Here is a 16,805-nt window from a genome sequence, read left to right on the forward strand (position 1 = left end):
GGATGATGTCAAATATTTCAAGCCTCCATTGCCTCCATTGATCAGCTCACCTGTTCCAATCCGTCATGACGTTAAGCTCAGAACCAGTTTCTCTGGCGATAACACATTCTTTTAAAGCCGCCAATCGGGCTTCCTTCCCCTACCCCAAGCTTATAACTGACAATCTTGGGTGTACGACGATGGTTTATCTTAGTTTTGACATACTTATATACTCTGACCAGTCCGACGACCATTGATCAGGCGAAGATCCCGCAACCGCAATACCGGTCCTTTCATCAATCCCTAGCCATAATCGAAATCTCTTGCAGAACGACCCACTATCACAATCACTGCCATCTTCAACATGGCCGAAGATATGCCAACGTTCCCTGGCCTAGATCGCTGGCATCTCCTATGCCGTATAGGCAAAGGTGCCTTCAGCGAGGTGTTTCGGGCCCAGGACACTCAAGCCTCACATGATGAGGTCGCAATCAAGATCATGCGAAAGCGCGAGATGAACTCACAGCAGGTACGATTTGCCTTCTCTTCCTGTCTATTCATACAGACTGGATCATCTAACCAACGCACAGAACATCAGCATGTGCAAAGAAATCGAAATAATGCGTCAAATGGATCATCCAAACTTGATCCAACTAATAGACACAATCGACACAGATGAATACTGCTATATAATCATGGAGCTCTGCACTGGAGGAGAACTATTCAACCAGGTGGTCAAATTGACTTATCTCAGTGAAGATCTCAGCCGGCATGTCATACTCCAGGTTGCTCGGGCTGTTCAGTATCTACATCAGACACTAGGAATAGTGCATCGGTACGTTGCTCATATGTGCTGGAATTCATCCTCGGTGGAAACACTAAGTGGGAACAGTGATATCAAACCCGAAAACATCTTGTTTCATTCCATACCGTTGCTGCCGAGCAAAGTTCCTAAAAAGCCACAACCGGGTGAGGAGAAAAAAATGGACGAAGGTGACTTTGCGCACGGTGTGGGCTCTGGCGGTATCGGCACAGTGAAGCTTGGAGACTTTGGGTTTTCCAAGAAGATCCTCGGCAACCTAACCGCCACTCCGTGTGGCACAATGGGATATGCCGCACCCGAGATCGTCGATGATCAAAAGTACTCCACCGGAGTGGATATGTGGGCCTTGGGCTGTGTTCTCTTCGCACTCTTAGCAGGATATCCGCCGTTTTACGACCCCAACATCAAAATACTCATGAAAAGAGTAATCAAGGGGCAGTTCCATTTCGACTCTCCCTGGTGGGATAATATTTCCGACACAGCCAAAGATCTCGTTAGGAATCTCTTGACAGTGGATCCTGCAAAGAGGTACACCATTGACGACTTCATGGCTCATCCATGGATTCGAGAAGCTTCGCAACCCGATCATTCCAAACAGGAACCTACTCAACAATCATCGAGTCTGGAGGTTCCCTCTCAATTAAAACAGCAACCATCCGCTGGTTCGGATGGAAGCGAACCAAACCCCCTTCCAAGCCCTGCGAGCTTGGCCATCAGAGGCCAAGTGGAATGTCGAACTCCCGATGTCATGAATGTAGCGGAGATTTTCGATGTTGCTTTTTCAGTACATCAGATAGAAGATGAGCGGAGACGACAAGAGAGGATTATGGGCAAGCTCTCAAGCACAAACAGTGCCGACAAACAGATGTCACAGCTCAGTCTGTCGGGTCCCAAGGGTGTCAATCGACTCTCATTCATGGTTGAGCCTACTTCTCCGGAGCAAAATTCGCGGAACAAACACACCAAGCAGTCTGAGCTGAATCTGGATCAAAGCGCGTTGTTAGAAAAGCGAAGAACGCGTCAACAAAATATATGAATATTATCACGTTTTCCAGAATTAAACAATGAAGTCTTATTATCACTTTATCTCCATCTTTATCTGATTGGTTGTTCCCCTGCGTTCACGTATTTGCTTAGCTTTTGGTCCTCTTTCAATGAGGTTGGAACAGCTCATTCGGTCTCCAAACTCACCACGATGCCAAAGAAGCTCTCAAGATGCGCCCATGTACTCATTATACTCCATGGCGATTTGATTGTCTAATTCCGGGAACGGCTGAGTTTCGAACGTATCCAAAGTCAGATCGATCGCCTAAAATTGGTGACGTCACTGTATAATAATCGCGGAGCCTCGATCTAACCCTGGGTGGAAAACTCCCAGACTTCTTCATCTCTTATCAGCGTCATCATTGAGTCCATGTACATTGGTTTTCAGCGTGATTTGAAATTATGAAGGCCGGCTCTTCATCAAACTCTGTCGTCCTGTATTGGCATCGGTCAGTAAACCCAGTCCATCCAGATACATAATTGCTGAATCATAATCACAGGACGGATCTGCGACTTCATGACTCGCCAGCATTACATGCTGCTCTGGCGTTGAAGCCCTCCGTCTTCATCCCAGTCTGGACGTGGGATCCTCATTATGTGTACAAAGCACGCGTGGGTCCCAATCGCTGGAAATTCCTCCTTGAATGTCAAAGTCAGCTCTCCAAGGGGTATGAGAAGCTCAATCCCAAGCAAAAGCTCTGGGTAGTGAGAGAAGGGCCTCAAACCATTCTGCCCAAGCTGTGGAAACACTGGGGCGTTACGCATCTAGTGTTTGAAAAAGACACAGATGCTTACGCGAAAGACCGAGATACTGCCATAGTGGCGATGGCCGAAAAGGCCGGTGTTGAAGTGGTTTGGAGAATGGGTAGGACTCTTTTCGATCCCGATGAACTGGTGCAGAAGAACAACGGAAAACCGACAATGAGCATCACTCAAGTGGAAAAAGCCGCCGTGAAGATCAACAATGGCAACCCCGACAAGCCACTCGATTCTCCTAAGAGCGTCCCAGATCCATGGGATGAGAAGAAAATGGATCTCAGCAGCCTTGATCATGATTCGATTGATAACAAACCAGATGTGAATGCGGAACATCGCACCAAAAAGGATGAGCAGTACTCAAACCTCATGGGCCCCAAAGGCGACTTTGCCGTTCCGTGGGATGACACCGGTATCGATTTGTCCCAGGCAGCCACCCCACACCGAGGTGGTGAGGACGAGGCACTGCGAATCCTTGGAGAGTGTATCGAAAATGAGGAATATATCGCACAATTCGAGAAGCCTAAGACGTCCCCAGCAGCTTTCGAGCCCCAGTCCACCACGCTGTTGTCTCCACATCTCCATTTTGGGTCGTTGTCAGTGAGAAAATTCTGGTGGGATGTTCAAGATGTCTTCAATAAACAAAGAAAAGCCAAGAAGCCGGTCGCATCAGTGCCAACTAATCTTCACGGCCAGCTCCTGTTTAGAGACATGTATTTCGCAGCACAAGCACCTCTCGGTCATCGGTTTGCTCGCTCGTATGGAAATGAGGCTGTGAGGTTCATTGACTGGCATCTGCAATCGAACCCTCCGGATAAGGACGGGTCAGTCGACGGGTCTTATGAAGTGGACTCGGAGGAGGCGGAGGAGTGGTTTCAGCGGTGGAAGGAGGGACGAACGGGTTTCCCTTGGATCGATGCGTTGATGCGTCAACTCAAGCAAGAAGGATGGATTCATCATCTCGGCAGACACAGCGTTGCTTGTTTCCTGACTCGAGGTGGCTGCTATGTCTCCTGGGAGAGGGGAGCAGAAGTCTTCGAAGAGCTGCTGATTGATCGTAAGTTTTTCCGCTTGGGCTCTCCCTTCGTCAACTCACAAAGATTGTAGACGAAACCGCTTGCAACATCGGTAATTGGCAGTGGCTATCCTGCACGGCGTTTTACGCGATGTTTTACCGCTGCTACTCGCCTGTAGCCTTTGGCAAAAAGTGGGATCCGGAAGGAAATTTCATCAAACGGTATTGCCCTGAGCTTGCCAACTTTGACAAGAAGCACATTTACGAGCCATGGAAGGCTCCCATAGCTGACCAAAAGAAATGGGGCTGTAGAGTCACCGGAGATGGCAGTCCATCTTCTCGCTCCGATGACACTGAAGATACATATCCAAAGCCGATGTTTGATTTCGACGAGCAGCGGCAAAAATGCATGGATGGCATGAAGCATGCTTATGATGTTGGTTTTCATGGCAACGATGCCAAAGTCAGAGATGGGTCTTGGAAGGCTGAATTTAGTCATTCCGAAGATAGACCAGCGAAGAAGCAAAAGACTTCTTAGATCATACTAAAGACTCAAATTTGTGAGTTGATCTCAGCACTTTTGTCAATATCCAACACCTCGTATAGTTGGAGTTAAACTCTAGTAATAGCAACGACCTGACTCCGCGAAATTATAGCAACTTGAACCAGACTCATGAGCCTAGGAGAATCTATCCAAATCTCTTCACAATCCATCACCTAGGTCGACCTTTAGCCTGCCATACGCCAATACGCACTATTACAGCGGCATGTCTCCATTTTCTTCCTGCTTGCATAAGGGGGGGTTTCAAGTGCTTCGAGCACTATTTGCGATGTTAGAAACGGCGCCTGTAGGAGCATCTAAAAAGCGATATTTGTCAGTTCAAGATCAAGCATACATACTCAGGAAAAATTTACGTGATTTAAGAGCATCCAGATATCCACTGTATCATTCTCTTACAACCTGGGCACCGTTCCCACTTCTTTTTCTCCCCATTCTCTTCAGCAAAGCATTGCTCATGGATTTCGAGAATTTCGACTTCTTAGTCCGGCCCTCGGTACTTTCGATAAACCATTGGCTTGCTGTGATCTTGCTGTTGTCGGTCTCTTGATCTTGCGAGTGCTATCGATGCTGTCCTCCTGGCAAGGTCCAAAGCGTCCCCTAGCCCGGCACATTTTACATGTTCGGGTCATGCAGTGCTCGCACACTCCGACTCGACGGTTTCTGTTACTGGATGATATGTATCGATAGCAGCTCGTGTTGGAACAGTAGAGTTTGTTGTCGTCGTTGAATTCGAGGATTCGATCTTGGTAATCTTTGGACATTTCAAGTTGCAATATGTAGCTGGCATAGTGTCCTGCTATCGGCTTTCCGCAACATCGTGGTGGCACCAAGACTTCTCCCTTGGCGAATAATTCAAACATTTTTGTGACACAGCCCCGGCAGTATGTGTGGGAACAGAAGATGCGAGTTACCTCCGAAAATTTAAACTTGTCCACGCAAGATACGCACTCAATTTGTTCCTTGGTTTCAGCTTGCTTTTTATCCCCTTGACTGTCGTTCAGTCGTTCTGGTTCCTGGGCTCTCCCATCTTCTCTAATCTTGTTTCGCAGTGAATACAAACTCTAAAAGGTCTTGTAGCTATACCCAGAGAATTTTGAGACACGGTCTTTGACAGATCTCAACATCTTCAAACATTTCGGGGTTTGATCAGCCACTTGGTCGTGTGTGTCGTGGCGATATCCTTTGGGATTTTCCATTCTTTCATTCTTGCTGTCCATGGCTTTTGTCTTTGTCGAGACGCTGATTCGCCGAAGAAATAGATCTTAGCTAGTAGAATGAGCTCAAAGATCGGTCACGTTGAGAATCAAGCAAGAATGTCTCGTCGCTGGGAGACATGAATGACAGGTTAAGTGGATTGAAGAATGAGAAGTGCAACCATCTATACCAAATTTGAGTTCCTGTCTTTCTGAAACTTCAAGACATGTAATACACCTCGGCAATGAGCAACCAACTAGAAAACTTCGTCATTATTGCAGCGGCACTGCCCAAAATCTTGGAATATAGTTGTTGCCCAGGTGTCTGGGCGGAGGCCATTTTATGGATTATCGATTCTCATCACAAGATAAGTCGTGTACTCCTCAAGTCCTGAAGTACCAGATTAGATGCTGCTATCTTCCAGGACTTTGATATTTGAAGATTTTTAGTCGCCCATAGTAGCAATATCTAGCGATTTGTTTCCATTGGCATTCAATGTAAAGGCAATCAACCATCTTGCCAAAAACGCAGAAGCATTCATCGCTCATCAAACAATCATCCCAAATCGTGAACAGAATTTGTAGATCCAGCAAACTCTGCGACCCTCGCCTGCTCCAATCATATAGCGAGATTCTGAGTAGCTTTGACTTCTCTGTCAATCATTACTCGTGGTCTAACAGGTAGTATTCTTCCCAGAGCACGCATTCGCAAGATCCCCACTCTTTGCCACAGGAGTAGCACCATTCGAAGTCACAGATACACCTAGTAATGATTAGTACCAATGAAAAAAATCATGGGAGAGTAAGTCGAAAGAGTCATGTAGTAGCTTCATTACCTGATGTGAAAGCAGCCCAAAGAAAGCTCAGTCAAACGAGAGCAGTTTGGACATCTTTTCCACCCTTTGACTTTCGCTAGATTTTCCAACAAGCTGTCAAAGTGGCGGACACAATCACCTAACTCGCCGTGGGCCTTCTGTTTGCATTTTCTGCATGTTTGAACCCCACATTTGCATTGGCAGACCACGCGGTGTGATCTTGTGCTCTTTTGGGGGATATATCGAGAACAGGTCGGCTCTGAACAATAGGTCCTGTCCGGATCAAGTAGTTCAACCACACGTTTTCTATACTTCGTAGCCAGCTTGTGGTCTATGAACTCTTCGGCATCTTCCAGTGTTATTGGCGTGGTGCAGCATTGAGGAGGGCATAAAGACTCGTCCCGTAGAGCTCCTTCAAATAACGCAGTCACGCAAGTGCTGCAATAAAAATGACGGCATCGGGCTTGAATTGTCTCGCTTCGTGGATATCGGTCTTGACAGCAGACACACTTGGGGGACTGCTCAAAGTCGGAGTCGGTGGCTGGGTCTTCTTCCTCCTCTTTAGCGGTAATGGAAAGAGTGGAAATTTGGAAGAGGATGTCCTTCTCGTAGCGGTCAAGCGCTTCTTCCATGCCAGCATCCAACTCCAGTGACATGGCTGTACCCATTTAAGATGGTGAGGGTATTTCTTTGCTGCAAAGTCTGCCTCTTCATATGACCCACGCTTCAAGATATCGTATAGATCAAATGTCTGACTGTCGAACTTTATCACCCCCAGAAAGCGCCGGCGAATGATGAATCCCAGCGAAGAATGACTTTGCAAGAAGGCACGATTGTGACAAAAATGTGTGCTTGCCCTTCTTCCACGGTTACACCGTAGGTATATCCTATCACATAAGATTCCCGTACTAGCCCCCAGCTAGATTTGGGTTTATTTGCGCTGTGTTCACGAGAATGGGGATATCCAAATGGGGACACACGATGTCAACATGTTAAAAGATTGCAGAGCTTGTTACGCAATGCTTCTATGAGGCACGAACAAACCAATTATCATGGTGTCAGAATGATGCACTTTGCTGTAAGTCGCATTCAAGCTTTGTGGACAGACTGGAGTAAGCTTTGCCCAATCTTTCCAAAGACCAACTCCGGTGATTAGAAACAAGAGAAAGTCTTTTAGAGCGTTCATACATTTTGTTTCTGGGATATTCATATAAAACATTGTTCCCTGGTCTGTGTAGTCCATCTAGACTTATCAGGCTGATCTATGCCCAAGTGGTGAGGATCAAGGGAACCAGATCGATGAATTCGATTACACTTGCATACTGATTCAGGCAGAAGAGCGGACAGAACACCAACAGTCTAGATGGACTAATCTGCTAGATGTATAGGCAAAAATGAAGCCAGACAAGAATCCACGGATGCCTTCCAGTCAGCGTCTGCATGAAAGAAAGCCTTGAACCTTGGAAAGTGAGGGCACAGTGATCCTCACATCCAATTGTCGAGCAATTAGCCTGACATAATCAATGTTACGTAAAGGCTCGAAGAAGACTAGCGTGTTTTCTTTTAACTCCGATATCCCCGAGCTCGTTATCGCCCTTATCGTTCCACTTCAATTGTTGCGCGGAGACATCGTAGACTTGTGCACTTCACCCTGATTCAAAGACCGGACGCCCAGCCGCGTGGATGGTGCTGCATCGCTAACTGGGCGTGCTCTCTAATCATCGCTGCTGGATAGTTATCCACGAATCATCCAAGATGCAGGGCTTCAGTGAGTGTGTCCACGAGACAATGCGCAAAACAATTTTTGCTAACATGTTACCTGCTAGATATGGGACGGTCAGCACTTTTCAACTTCAATCTAACGGCACTCGAACTGATCTTCTCTGTAGATATGTCCCCCCGGACGAAGAAGGCGTCACATCGGGAAACAAATTGGCAGGAAAGCACCCTCTCGGCGCGCGCGCAAGAAAGCTCCACACCACGGGCGCACTGGTCGTACGATTTGAGATGCCTTTCGCAGTATGGTGCGACCACTGCAAACCCCATCCGGTCATAATTGGGCAAGGCGTGCGCTTTAACGCAGAGAAAACCAAAGTCGGGAATTACTACTCCACCCCCATCTACACCTTCCGCATGAAGCACACTGTCTGCGGCGGCACAATCGAGATCAAGACCGATCCCCAAAACACCGCTTACATCGTGACTGAAGGCGGACGCAAGCGAGATCTTGGAGAAGACAAACCCCTCCAGCCCGGCGAAATCACCATCAAGCCCTATGCTGCAACCCAGGATGCAGTAGGGAAAGACCCTTTCTCGAAGCTGGAAGACAAGATGGAAGACAAGATTCGCGCTAAGACTGAAGCCAGCCGTATCCTCGAACTCAAGGAAGCTCGCGACAAAGACTGGGAAGATCCGTACACCAAGAATCAGAATCTACGCCGACACTTCCGACAGGAGCGCAAGAGCCTCGAGAAGAAAGATGCTGCCAAAGAAGCTCTTAAAGAACGGGCCAGTCTGAGCACTGATCTTGAGCTTCCGGATCTCACCGAGGAAGACCGCCAGCTAGCTAGCAAGATTGAGTTCGGCGGAGACCCAATCGCCAAGGCAGAGCGGGCTCGTCGCCTCGAACCCATGTTTCCATCCACCGATGCCCCGCGCAAACCAGTAACTGGCAACAAGCGCCCACTCCGCAAGGCGGATGCCGCAGCTGCCCAGAAGGCTGCGTGGAAGAAAGATGTCCTTGCCAAAGCCCGTGCTGATAGGAATCCCTTCAAAGGCCCCGATGGTGATTCGGATGACCCGGACTACTGGAGCGTCAAGAGGCCTAAAACTACCAAAGCTTCGACGCCACTCTCCCGTGGGAAGCCTCCTGCCAAATCGGTTGCAGTGAAAACCGCCGCAACAGCGAAGCCCGATAAAGCTTCCGAGGCACCGGCAGTCGCTCACAAGACACAACTCGTCGACTATCCTTCCGATTCGGATTGAAGACCAAGTCTCCGGGGTTTTTGCAAGGCTCGAGGTTGGACAGGTGTCCACCGAGTTTCATGGTGGCGTTAGAATGCTACTTTTCTGGTGCGGTTGAGGGGTTTGGACATGCTCTTATGAGGTTCAGACAGGGCAAGGCGTTATTTGAACTTCTGTCTTTAATGAGATACCCACTTAGTTTTACGTTACTACTTGATATTTGAAATCCAGTGTCATCTCAAGTGAGTATATATGAAGTAAAAATATTGAAACAAGAATAGCGGGATAACCCAGGCCTATAAGATAGGGCATCCTGCAAGCTATTACATACAGTAGAATCACAAGATCAAACCGACTGAACAAAGGAAAGTCATGCTGCATCACGACTTAGAGCTCAGACGTCACAAATCCACACACTACTTAGCCTTTACCGAAGAATGAGACTGTTGCTGCGCGGGTCCGGGCTGGTTCTGGCTCTCTGGCTGATGGTGGCACCTCGGAAATAGCCGAAAGGGGGGTTGTGGAGAGGCTACGGGCGGGAGACGCTTGCTGTGAAATGTTGGCAAGCTGGCCAAGGAGTCTGAATGGGTTGGTTAATATTTTTGTTCTCTTTGTTCTCGACACGAATGGGGTAGGTGGGTCTGACCTGCCATGCTCGCTGTGCCAATCATCGTGGGCCGTTCGGACGTGCTTAAGCTGTTCCTGTATGCTTGCCATCTATGATATGAATTAGTCTCCGTAAACATGTATGTAGTCTTCAATCTCATATAAACGGGTGGAATGCGGGAAGATCTGATGAGTAGGAAGACTTCTTCAATCGGGGATCTCCCACCGTTCCCTCAATGGATGGGCCTAGGTCCTCACCTTCCGTTGTGGCTGGACCCCCATCTTCAGCGTTCTCGCTACCCTCATCGGCTGTAGCCCACCTGCTGGCTCCTAGTCCTGAAGTGCTGCTCTTGTCTGCACTGTCTGCCTTCAGCACTGCAAGCTCCGTCTCAAGCTCACGAACTCGTCGTCGGCTGGTGGAGATGTCAGAGTCAAATTGACCAAGCTGCTCAAGGAGACCCATGTTCTTGTCAATTTGATCGTTGAGATCCCGTTCGCCGGCCTCTTGCTTCTCTGCGAGTGTCTTGTTCTGGCTCTTGCAATCAACCAGAGAGTCGGCGAGGGAAGCGTTATCCGCCTTTGTCTTCAAAAGCTGATCGCGAGACTCAGAGAGCTGCTTCATGATAGACTCAAGGTGCGATTTTTGGCTGTCAGAATCAACAGCAGACTTCTGTAGCTCGCCAAGCTGTGTGACGGTGGCTTGATATTTCTCAGTCAGAGCAGCATGCTCAGTCTGAATAGTGGCAAGCTCAGTTGCATACCGCTCCTCGATATCTCTTGAAGCAGATGTAGCAGATTCCTGGACCGCGATGTGGGCCTTTTCGGAATCAGCGAGCTTACTCTCGAGATCCGCGACGGTGGCCTGCAATTTCTCCAGAGCAGAAGTATCTTGGGCAGCGGCATGGGCGAGAGACAGTTGCTCGTTGGCACTGGCCAGGGCCGCATCGTGGGCCTTCTGGAGCTCTTCAATCTTAGACTTGGAAGATGCCTCGAGTTCCTCCCGGAGGCCAGAAAGCTTGGACTCGTACATGGTGAGAAGCTCCTCGATCGCTTTGCTGTGTTCGGCATCGGAGTCAGCAGCCTTAGAGCTTTGAGTAGCTTCAAGTTCAGCCTGAAGCTTGGCCTTGGTTTCCTCGAAGCCAGTCTGCAGTTCAGCGATTTGCTTGGCGTGAAGTTCAGCATCCGCCTTGTTGGAGCTCTGCAAAGTAGCAAGCTCAGCTTGCAACTTGGTCTGGGTCTCCTCAAACTGCTTCTGCAGCTCAGTGTGACCCTCGGTGTGGGTGGCGATCTCACTCGCATGGCTTTCGAGCGCGGCCTTCAACTCGGCCTCCATCGATTGGGCTCGAGTGGCGTGCTCGGATTCCAACCCCTTGCTAGAGGCAAGCAGCTCATCGTACTGAGCCTGGAGGTCACTCAAAGCAGTATCATGTGAGCCTGAGGCTTCCTTAGCCTGCTGGAGCTCGGATGCAAGCTGGGTAGCATGTTGGGCCTTCAACTCTTCAAGCTCCTTTGCGTGCGCCTCGGATACACCGGCGGCCTGCGCGGTGTGCTGATCAAGAAGGAATGTAGCTTCTGCGGCCTTCTCCTCAAGAGCCCTCATCTTGTTGTCCTTTTGGGCACTCTCTTGCTTAGAATGGTCTTCGACATCACGGAGAGTGCGGTGAATGGCTTCAGCCTCAGCCTGTTTGCTTTGCATTTCTTCAAGGAGCGCGTTAATCTTGCCAGTGCCTGAGGTCAATTGCGCCTCCAGCGACTCGCACTTGCTGCGAAGAGCGTCAATTTCCTGCACGGCGAGATCTTGGGCAGAAGCATTGCCCTCCTCCAACGCGCGGCGGCTCTCGGCCAGAGCGGCTTCTGAGACATCAAGCTTATCTTGTAGCGATTTCAACTCGGCCTCGTGGGCAATCTTCAGCTCCGCAACGACATGCTCTTGTCCCTGCTGGGCAGTGTTCTCCGAGGCGTCGAGCTTATCTTGCAAGGACTTCAGCTCCGCCTCGTGCGCAGTCTTCAGCTCGGCGATGGCGTCTTGTTGGGACTGATGGGCAGTAATTTTTGAGGCCTCAAGGGCATCGCGGAGGGCTTGAAGTTGCTCGGTGTGCTCGGTACCGCTCGATTCAGCCACCTTGGAGGCGCCGTCAAGTTCTTCGGCGTGCTTTGTAGAGAGAGAGCTGATTGCGGCATCGTGTTCAGCCTTGAGCTGAGCAATTGCGGCATCATGAGCAGATCCAAGCTGCTCGACCTCAAAGTTTAATTGAGAGGCTGCAGCCTCGTTAGCTTCCTTGATCTCCTTGTGGGCTGCCTCAATAGCCTGCTTGAGGTCGGTGATCTCTTGGTCCTTCTCGGCGAGCGAAGATGTCTGCTCAGGGTTCTCCTTGGTAGCAGACTCGGCTTCAACAAGTTTCGTCTCGAGGGATGCTACATGCTCCTGAAGGCTGGCGACACTCTGCTTAGCACTCTCCCCGGCAGCGCGAACCTCCTGGTCCTTGATGGTGTTCAGTTTCACGATCTCCTGGTTCAGGTTCTCCATAACCTGATCCCGACCCTTAAGTTCGCGTTCGAAATGTTCGAGTTCACGGGCCTTCTCTTCCGCGAGAGCGGCCTTCTGGGCCTCAAGTTCATTCTTGAGCGCGGTGATTTGCTCCTCAAAGTGGGCAGCGGAAGATTTGTGTTCCGCCAACTCCTTTTCGATTGCCTCCAGCTGAGTTTGGTGGGTTGCCTTAAGCTCGTCGAGCAGAGCAACTGTTTTATCATCGCCCTGGGCTGAAGCAGATCGTCTAGCCTCCTCAAGGTCCTTCTGGGAACTCTCTTCCAGCTCTTTGCGCTGGGTCTCAGCCTCTTCCAGTCGTACAGTCAGAGCCTGAAGCTCCTCGGCGTGAGCTGAAGTCAATCTTTCGATCTCTGCGACGTGTTCCGCGTTGCTAGCTTCAGTGGCACCAGTGTTGCCTGAGGGCTCCTCGGCTGAAAGGGACAGCTGGGTGAGCTTCTCGTTGACACCCTCGAGCTCAGTCTTCAAGCTGGCCACAGTCTCCTCGCTCTCAGACAACTTTGTCTGAAGGGCCTGCAGCTTCTCGGACTCACCTCCACGGGCAGTGGTGCCAGAAACCGTACTCAGTCGCTTCTTGGGGTCCGCGGCAGTAGAGGAGCGAACTGTGCTTGTGGTTGAAGTAGGCCGAGTGGTAGTCGGTCGTGTAGCCGATGTAGAAGTAGCGGTTCGAGAAGGAGCAGCAGTCGCGGAGGTCAATCGGCCCACGGGCTTGCTTGTCGAGGTCGCAGTGCGTGAGGCTGTAACAGGAGGCTTTCGTTCCGCGGTGGTGCTAGCCACACTTGATCGGCGGTCGACAGAAGGGGAAGGTCTTAAAGGAGCGCGAGTGGAAGCGGTACCAGCCATGGACATACGCTTTGCCGTGCCAGAGATACCGCGCTTTTCATCCCCAGAGCTGGCCACGGAGCGAGGCTTTTCGTCGGCAGAGCTGCTGACAGACATCCGAGACCGGTGGGACGAAGTGGTAGAGGTACTCAGCGGCTTGCGGGTCGCGGTAGTAGTCGTGGGGCGAGTGGGCGGCTTGTTCAAGGTGCTGCTGCTGCTAGTGCTTGGGCGAGAAGTTCCCGTGGTGGGCTTCGATGCGGACGACGAGGTGGGCCGCTTAGTGGCAGCAGTTCCCGACACAGGACGCTTGGCTGTGGCGGTTGCGCCAGAGCTGGCCTTGGTCGGAGAGGCCTTGGGTGCTTCTTTGACTGCCTCGGGGCTAGACTTTACTACCTCGGGGCTAGATTTGACTGCCTCCTCGCCCCCAGAGACCACAGGCTCTACTGGAGTAGCCGGGGGTTCATTCTCATCTACCTCCACGGGGACTTCGGCAGGAGCAGGCGCGACGACCGGTTCGTCGATAGACGACATTTCGGAGGATTGTTTGAGATTATTGTATTATACGATTTTGCCGGAATAGAATGGAGTTTCGGCGACTCGATATGTTGTACAATTGAACTGTTTGTGAGAATTCCAGTCAGCTTTTGTTTCTTTCAATGCAATCTGCGGCCCCGTAGCTTGTTGACTGTCTCGGCTCAGAGCTTAGCTCACGCTTCGCAACTGGAATCAGCCTCGAGAGATGATCTGATCACAGATCCCAAGGCCAACCCGAGAATCTTGCCAGTGGAGTCAGTCGCGCATGGGCGTTCCATTGCGATGGTAGCTTGCGACGGACCGGAGCTCCCCAAACAAAGAGCCAAGCAGGGAAAAAGAGAGTACTCACGCGCCAAACGGACTTGGACAACTTCAGGGGCAACGGCTTATTCGAATTCAGATGCTAAAGAAGTCCAACGGACCGCAATTGACCAAAAAGCAAATAAACAGAACAAAGGTAGGAAAAGGGGAAAGCGGGAAAAAGAGAAAGCGGTGTCTCTTCAGGAGGGGGATCGACCTTCCCCTGGGCCATCCGGGGTATCCCCTTGCACGAGTTCATGTCCTTTAACTGGCTTCCGAGCTTTAACTCAATTGTATCTGCACTTGTATCTATCTAAATTGTACGGAGTATGGATGATAGGACATGGAGCTGGGGCATATAAACTTGGCGATGTAGTGTTGATATAATTTTCCGTGAACCTTCGCGGCTAATTGGTTCGAGGAACTATACCTCGACCGAGGTGAGTCTCTAGAAAAGCATCCAGAAATATTCATCGGCAGAGATGCAACGTTGAAAGTATGCAAGTCAGGCCAACGCGTGTCCAAAGCAAACAAAACAATGGCAACCGTTCCGAGGTTCGGGTCCACTCTACCGTGTTTTCCGCGTCGGATGGACTTTTGCATAACCTTGGAACTATATACTCCGTACGTGCGAACCACTCCGAACGTACTCCTCGTACTCCTTGACCTATAACTGATTCAACTTTGGAAATCCCGAGTCAAACTACGTAGCCACTATATCACGTATAATCTACCTAGGTAGAGTTATAAGATTCCTTGGCTCGCCTCCTGTGCATGCTACAACCTAAATATCTTCAACGTATGGATTGTATACTCATGTTAGTTCGCATATGGGCTTGGATTTGAAACAACGCTACGGGGTATCTAATACATCATACAATCATCTGGGAACCATTACTCCTCAACCAGTCCCAGTTTCACAGCTTGCTCTTTGACTTGTCGGAAGAGGCGATCGGAGAGAGTATCCCCATACGGAAGGCCACATTTGATATCAATGTAAACATAATCACCTGTATTCTTATTAGTGATGTTCATATATGTGGTGCAGAGAGGGTTCTCACCCTTGAAGCCATTGACAACCGCACTCTCGAATGCTTTTCGGAGAGCATCTTTCTCGTCTCGACTCCATGGCTCAAGGGAGATGTTATCCGTCACCTCTGTGAGCTCAAAGTGCCGGTATGGTGGTTTGGAACGTATTCCACCGAGCTCACGCAATCGGCCATTGTTGAGTGCATCTTTGATGGCCTTCACGGCTGACATCAAACCCCTGAGCGGGGTGGGAACGTTGCGTTCCCCGTAGGTCACATCAGAATAACTCGCGATCTTGTAGCTACTTCCCCAAAGCAGGTCGAGACTTATGCGGAAATGCCGCCTCAGCCAATTTACTTTGCCTTTTTCGTTCCAGGTCTTCCAGGCCTGGAAGCCGAAGTACACCAGTTCGATCAACCAGGGTATGACGTGAGCCTCCACTTGATTCACCAAGGCGCCACCCTTTGATGGCTCGTCTCGGGCCTCTTGGAAAATGATCCACTGGAGTTCGTTGAATATGTTGTTGGCGATAAGCGTACACTGCTCCCCCGAAGATCTCTCATCGCAGTAGTCGGGGTGTTACTCTGGGTCAATTCCTCATAGAGGCCTTGCATCCGCGTGTTCATCCGTCTGATATGCGCAAATCGTTCTCTCATGGGCGGATCGGCTTTTTGTTTTGAGGTTCTTCTTGTCTCGTGGAGGACGTCCCAAGTACGCTTGAAGCCAGATTCCTCGATGGTGCTGGCCAGCCATGTGAAGATCTCATGGGAAGGGCGCGTATGTCCTCCATTTGAGGACGGCTGTGTTGTTGGGCCTAGCGATTCTGCTATCCTTGAGGGTTGTGCTGAATGGATCTGTGAAGACTGAGAAGTGTTGCTCGGCTTGTGGATTGGTTGTGGGTGCTCGAGTCGTGTTTGCACCGAGCTCTCTGGAATCTGTATTTCGCCAGCAGAGCGAGGTTTTGACGTAGAATCGGCGGAGGTTTGGGGTTCAGCGGATGACTCGTTGTCCGAATCAGCTTCAAATTCAGGGTCGAGTGCATCGGCGCCTGGGGACTCGTTTCTGTAATGAGTTTCGGTGCCAGTTGCGAGATCATTGATTGTCATATCTTCGTCTTTTTCCAATGATCCTGTGTTGGGTCTAGCATCAGATCCAGCGTCATACCCAAGACCTGGAGACCCAGTATTGATTTGAACCTCGGTGGCGCTAGCTAGATCATCGACTTGGTTTCCGTCACCGTTCACAGCATCATCGATGGCAGTGTCTTCGTCCTCCGTTGTAAACAATTCAATTGGCCCCGGTAATGGATCTGCTTCATTCTCGTTTTCCAAAACTTGCTGACCATCATCTGGGTTCACCTCTTCCTGCCTGACGTTGCGGATAACCACAGTTGGGGTAGGCGCGTCATTTGCATCGGGCAGTTCGATGTCTGACTCTGATTCGGCATCGCTAGGGTCTTCCTCCTCCTCTTGATCCTCGCTGGTAGATATGTCCTGGGATGGCTCGCGTCGCGCGGTTCTGCGACGACTTCTCAGATTTCTCTCGTTCTGGGCTTGTCTTTGAAGCTGTTCTGGGGAGACGGGGAGGTCGTACTCGGCAGTCTCATTCGTGACACGGCGCTTTTTTGGATCGGGTAGGCTCCTTGCTCCTTGAGTAGGATTGTTCAACCAGTTGACACTTTCATCTGTGGATCCACCCAGCTTTCTGATTCTCCTTGGTGGCATTTTGAAGGCGCGGGGAGGTGGAAGAAAGCTTGACGCGGTACGGAGAGCTGGAGTGGGGCCGCACCAACAAAGATCCCGCCTTCCCCTCCACGTT

The 16,805-nt window shown here is 50.2% G+C and overlaps 7 protein-coding genes across 7 annotated transcripts; 3 read left to right on the forward strand and 4 right to left on the reverse strand.

Annotated features, from left to right (window-relative positions):
* Nucleotides 1-343: 343 nt before the first annotated feature.
* On the forward strand, nt 344-1,838 carry N7506_002350 (uncharacterized protein; the record flags this gene model as incomplete). Its single annotated transcript, XM_056951646.1, has 3 exons — nt 344-508; nt 570-814; nt 872-1,838. 3 exons carry the CDS (start codon nt 344-346, stop codon nt 1,836-1,838), a joined length of 1,377 nt encoding a protein of 458 aa, XP_056817561.1.
* Nucleotides 1,839-2,248: 410 nt separating this feature from the next.
* Nucleotides 2,249-4,155, forward strand: N7506_002351 (uncharacterized protein; the record flags this gene model as incomplete). Its single annotated transcript, XM_056951647.1, has 3 exons — nt 2,249-2,295; nt 2,347-3,659; nt 3,710-4,155. The coding sequence occupies 3 exons, from the start codon at nt 2,249-2,251 to the stop codon at nt 4,153-4,155; spliced, it is 1,806 nt and encodes a 601-aa protein (XP_056817562.1).
* A 476-nt stretch (nt 4,156-4,631) lies between these two features.
* Nucleotides 4,632-5,313, reverse strand: N7506_002352 (uncharacterized protein; the record flags this gene model as incomplete). Its single annotated transcript, XM_056951648.1, has 2 exons — nt 4,632-5,240; nt 5,263-5,313. The coding sequence occupies 2 exons, from the start codon at nt 5,311-5,313 to the stop codon at nt 4,632-4,634; spliced, it is 660 nt and encodes a 219-aa protein (XP_056817563.1).
* A 722-nt stretch (nt 5,314-6,035) lies between these two features.
* Nucleotides 6,036-6,855, reverse strand: N7506_002353 (E3 ubiquitin-protein ligase; the record flags this gene model as incomplete). Its single annotated transcript, XM_056951649.1, has 2 exons — nt 6,036-6,135; nt 6,209-6,855. The coding sequence occupies 2 exons, from the start codon at nt 6,853-6,855 to the stop codon at nt 6,036-6,038; spliced, it is 747 nt and encodes a 248-aa protein (XP_056817564.1).
* Nucleotides 6,856-7,942: 1,087 nt separating this feature from the next.
* On the forward strand, nt 7,943-9,172 carry N7506_002354 (Saf4/Yju2 family protein; the record flags this gene model as incomplete). The annotated part of the gene is made up of 3 exons (XM_056951650.1): nt 7,943-7,955; nt 8,014-8,023; nt 8,077-9,172. 3 exons carry the CDS (start codon nt 7,943-7,945, stop codon nt 9,170-9,172), a joined length of 1,119 nt encoding a protein of 372 aa, XP_056817565.1.
* Nucleotides 9,173-9,571: 399 nt separating this feature from the next.
* N7506_002355 (M protein repeat protein) lies at nt 9,572-13,655 on the reverse strand (the record flags this gene model as incomplete). Its single annotated transcript, XM_056951651.1, has 3 exons — nt 9,572-9,731; nt 9,798-9,868; nt 9,984-13,655. The coding sequence occupies 3 exons, from the start codon at nt 13,653-13,655 to the stop codon at nt 9,572-9,574; spliced, it is 3,903 nt and encodes a 1,300-aa protein (XP_056817566.1).
* A 1,197-nt stretch (nt 13,656-14,852) lies between these two features.
* N7506_002356 (uncharacterized protein) lies at nt 14,853-16,711 on the reverse strand (the record flags this gene model as incomplete). The annotated part of the gene is made up of 3 exons (XM_056951652.1): nt 14,853-14,968; nt 15,020-15,488; nt 15,527-16,711. The coding sequence occupies 3 exons, from the start codon at nt 16,709-16,711 to the stop codon at nt 14,853-14,855; spliced, it is 1,770 nt and encodes a 589-aa protein (XP_056817567.1).
* Between the last annotated feature and the right edge of the window lie 94 nt (nt 16,712-16,805).

Source organism: Penicillium brevicompactum (assembly GCF_028827555.1).
Source record: "Penicillium brevicompactum strain IBT 35665 chromosome Unknown utg000001l_segment0_segment0, whole genome shotgun sequence".
NCBI lineage: Eukaryota > Fungi > Ascomycota > Eurotiomycetes > Eurotiales > Aspergillaceae > Penicillium > Penicillium brevicompactum.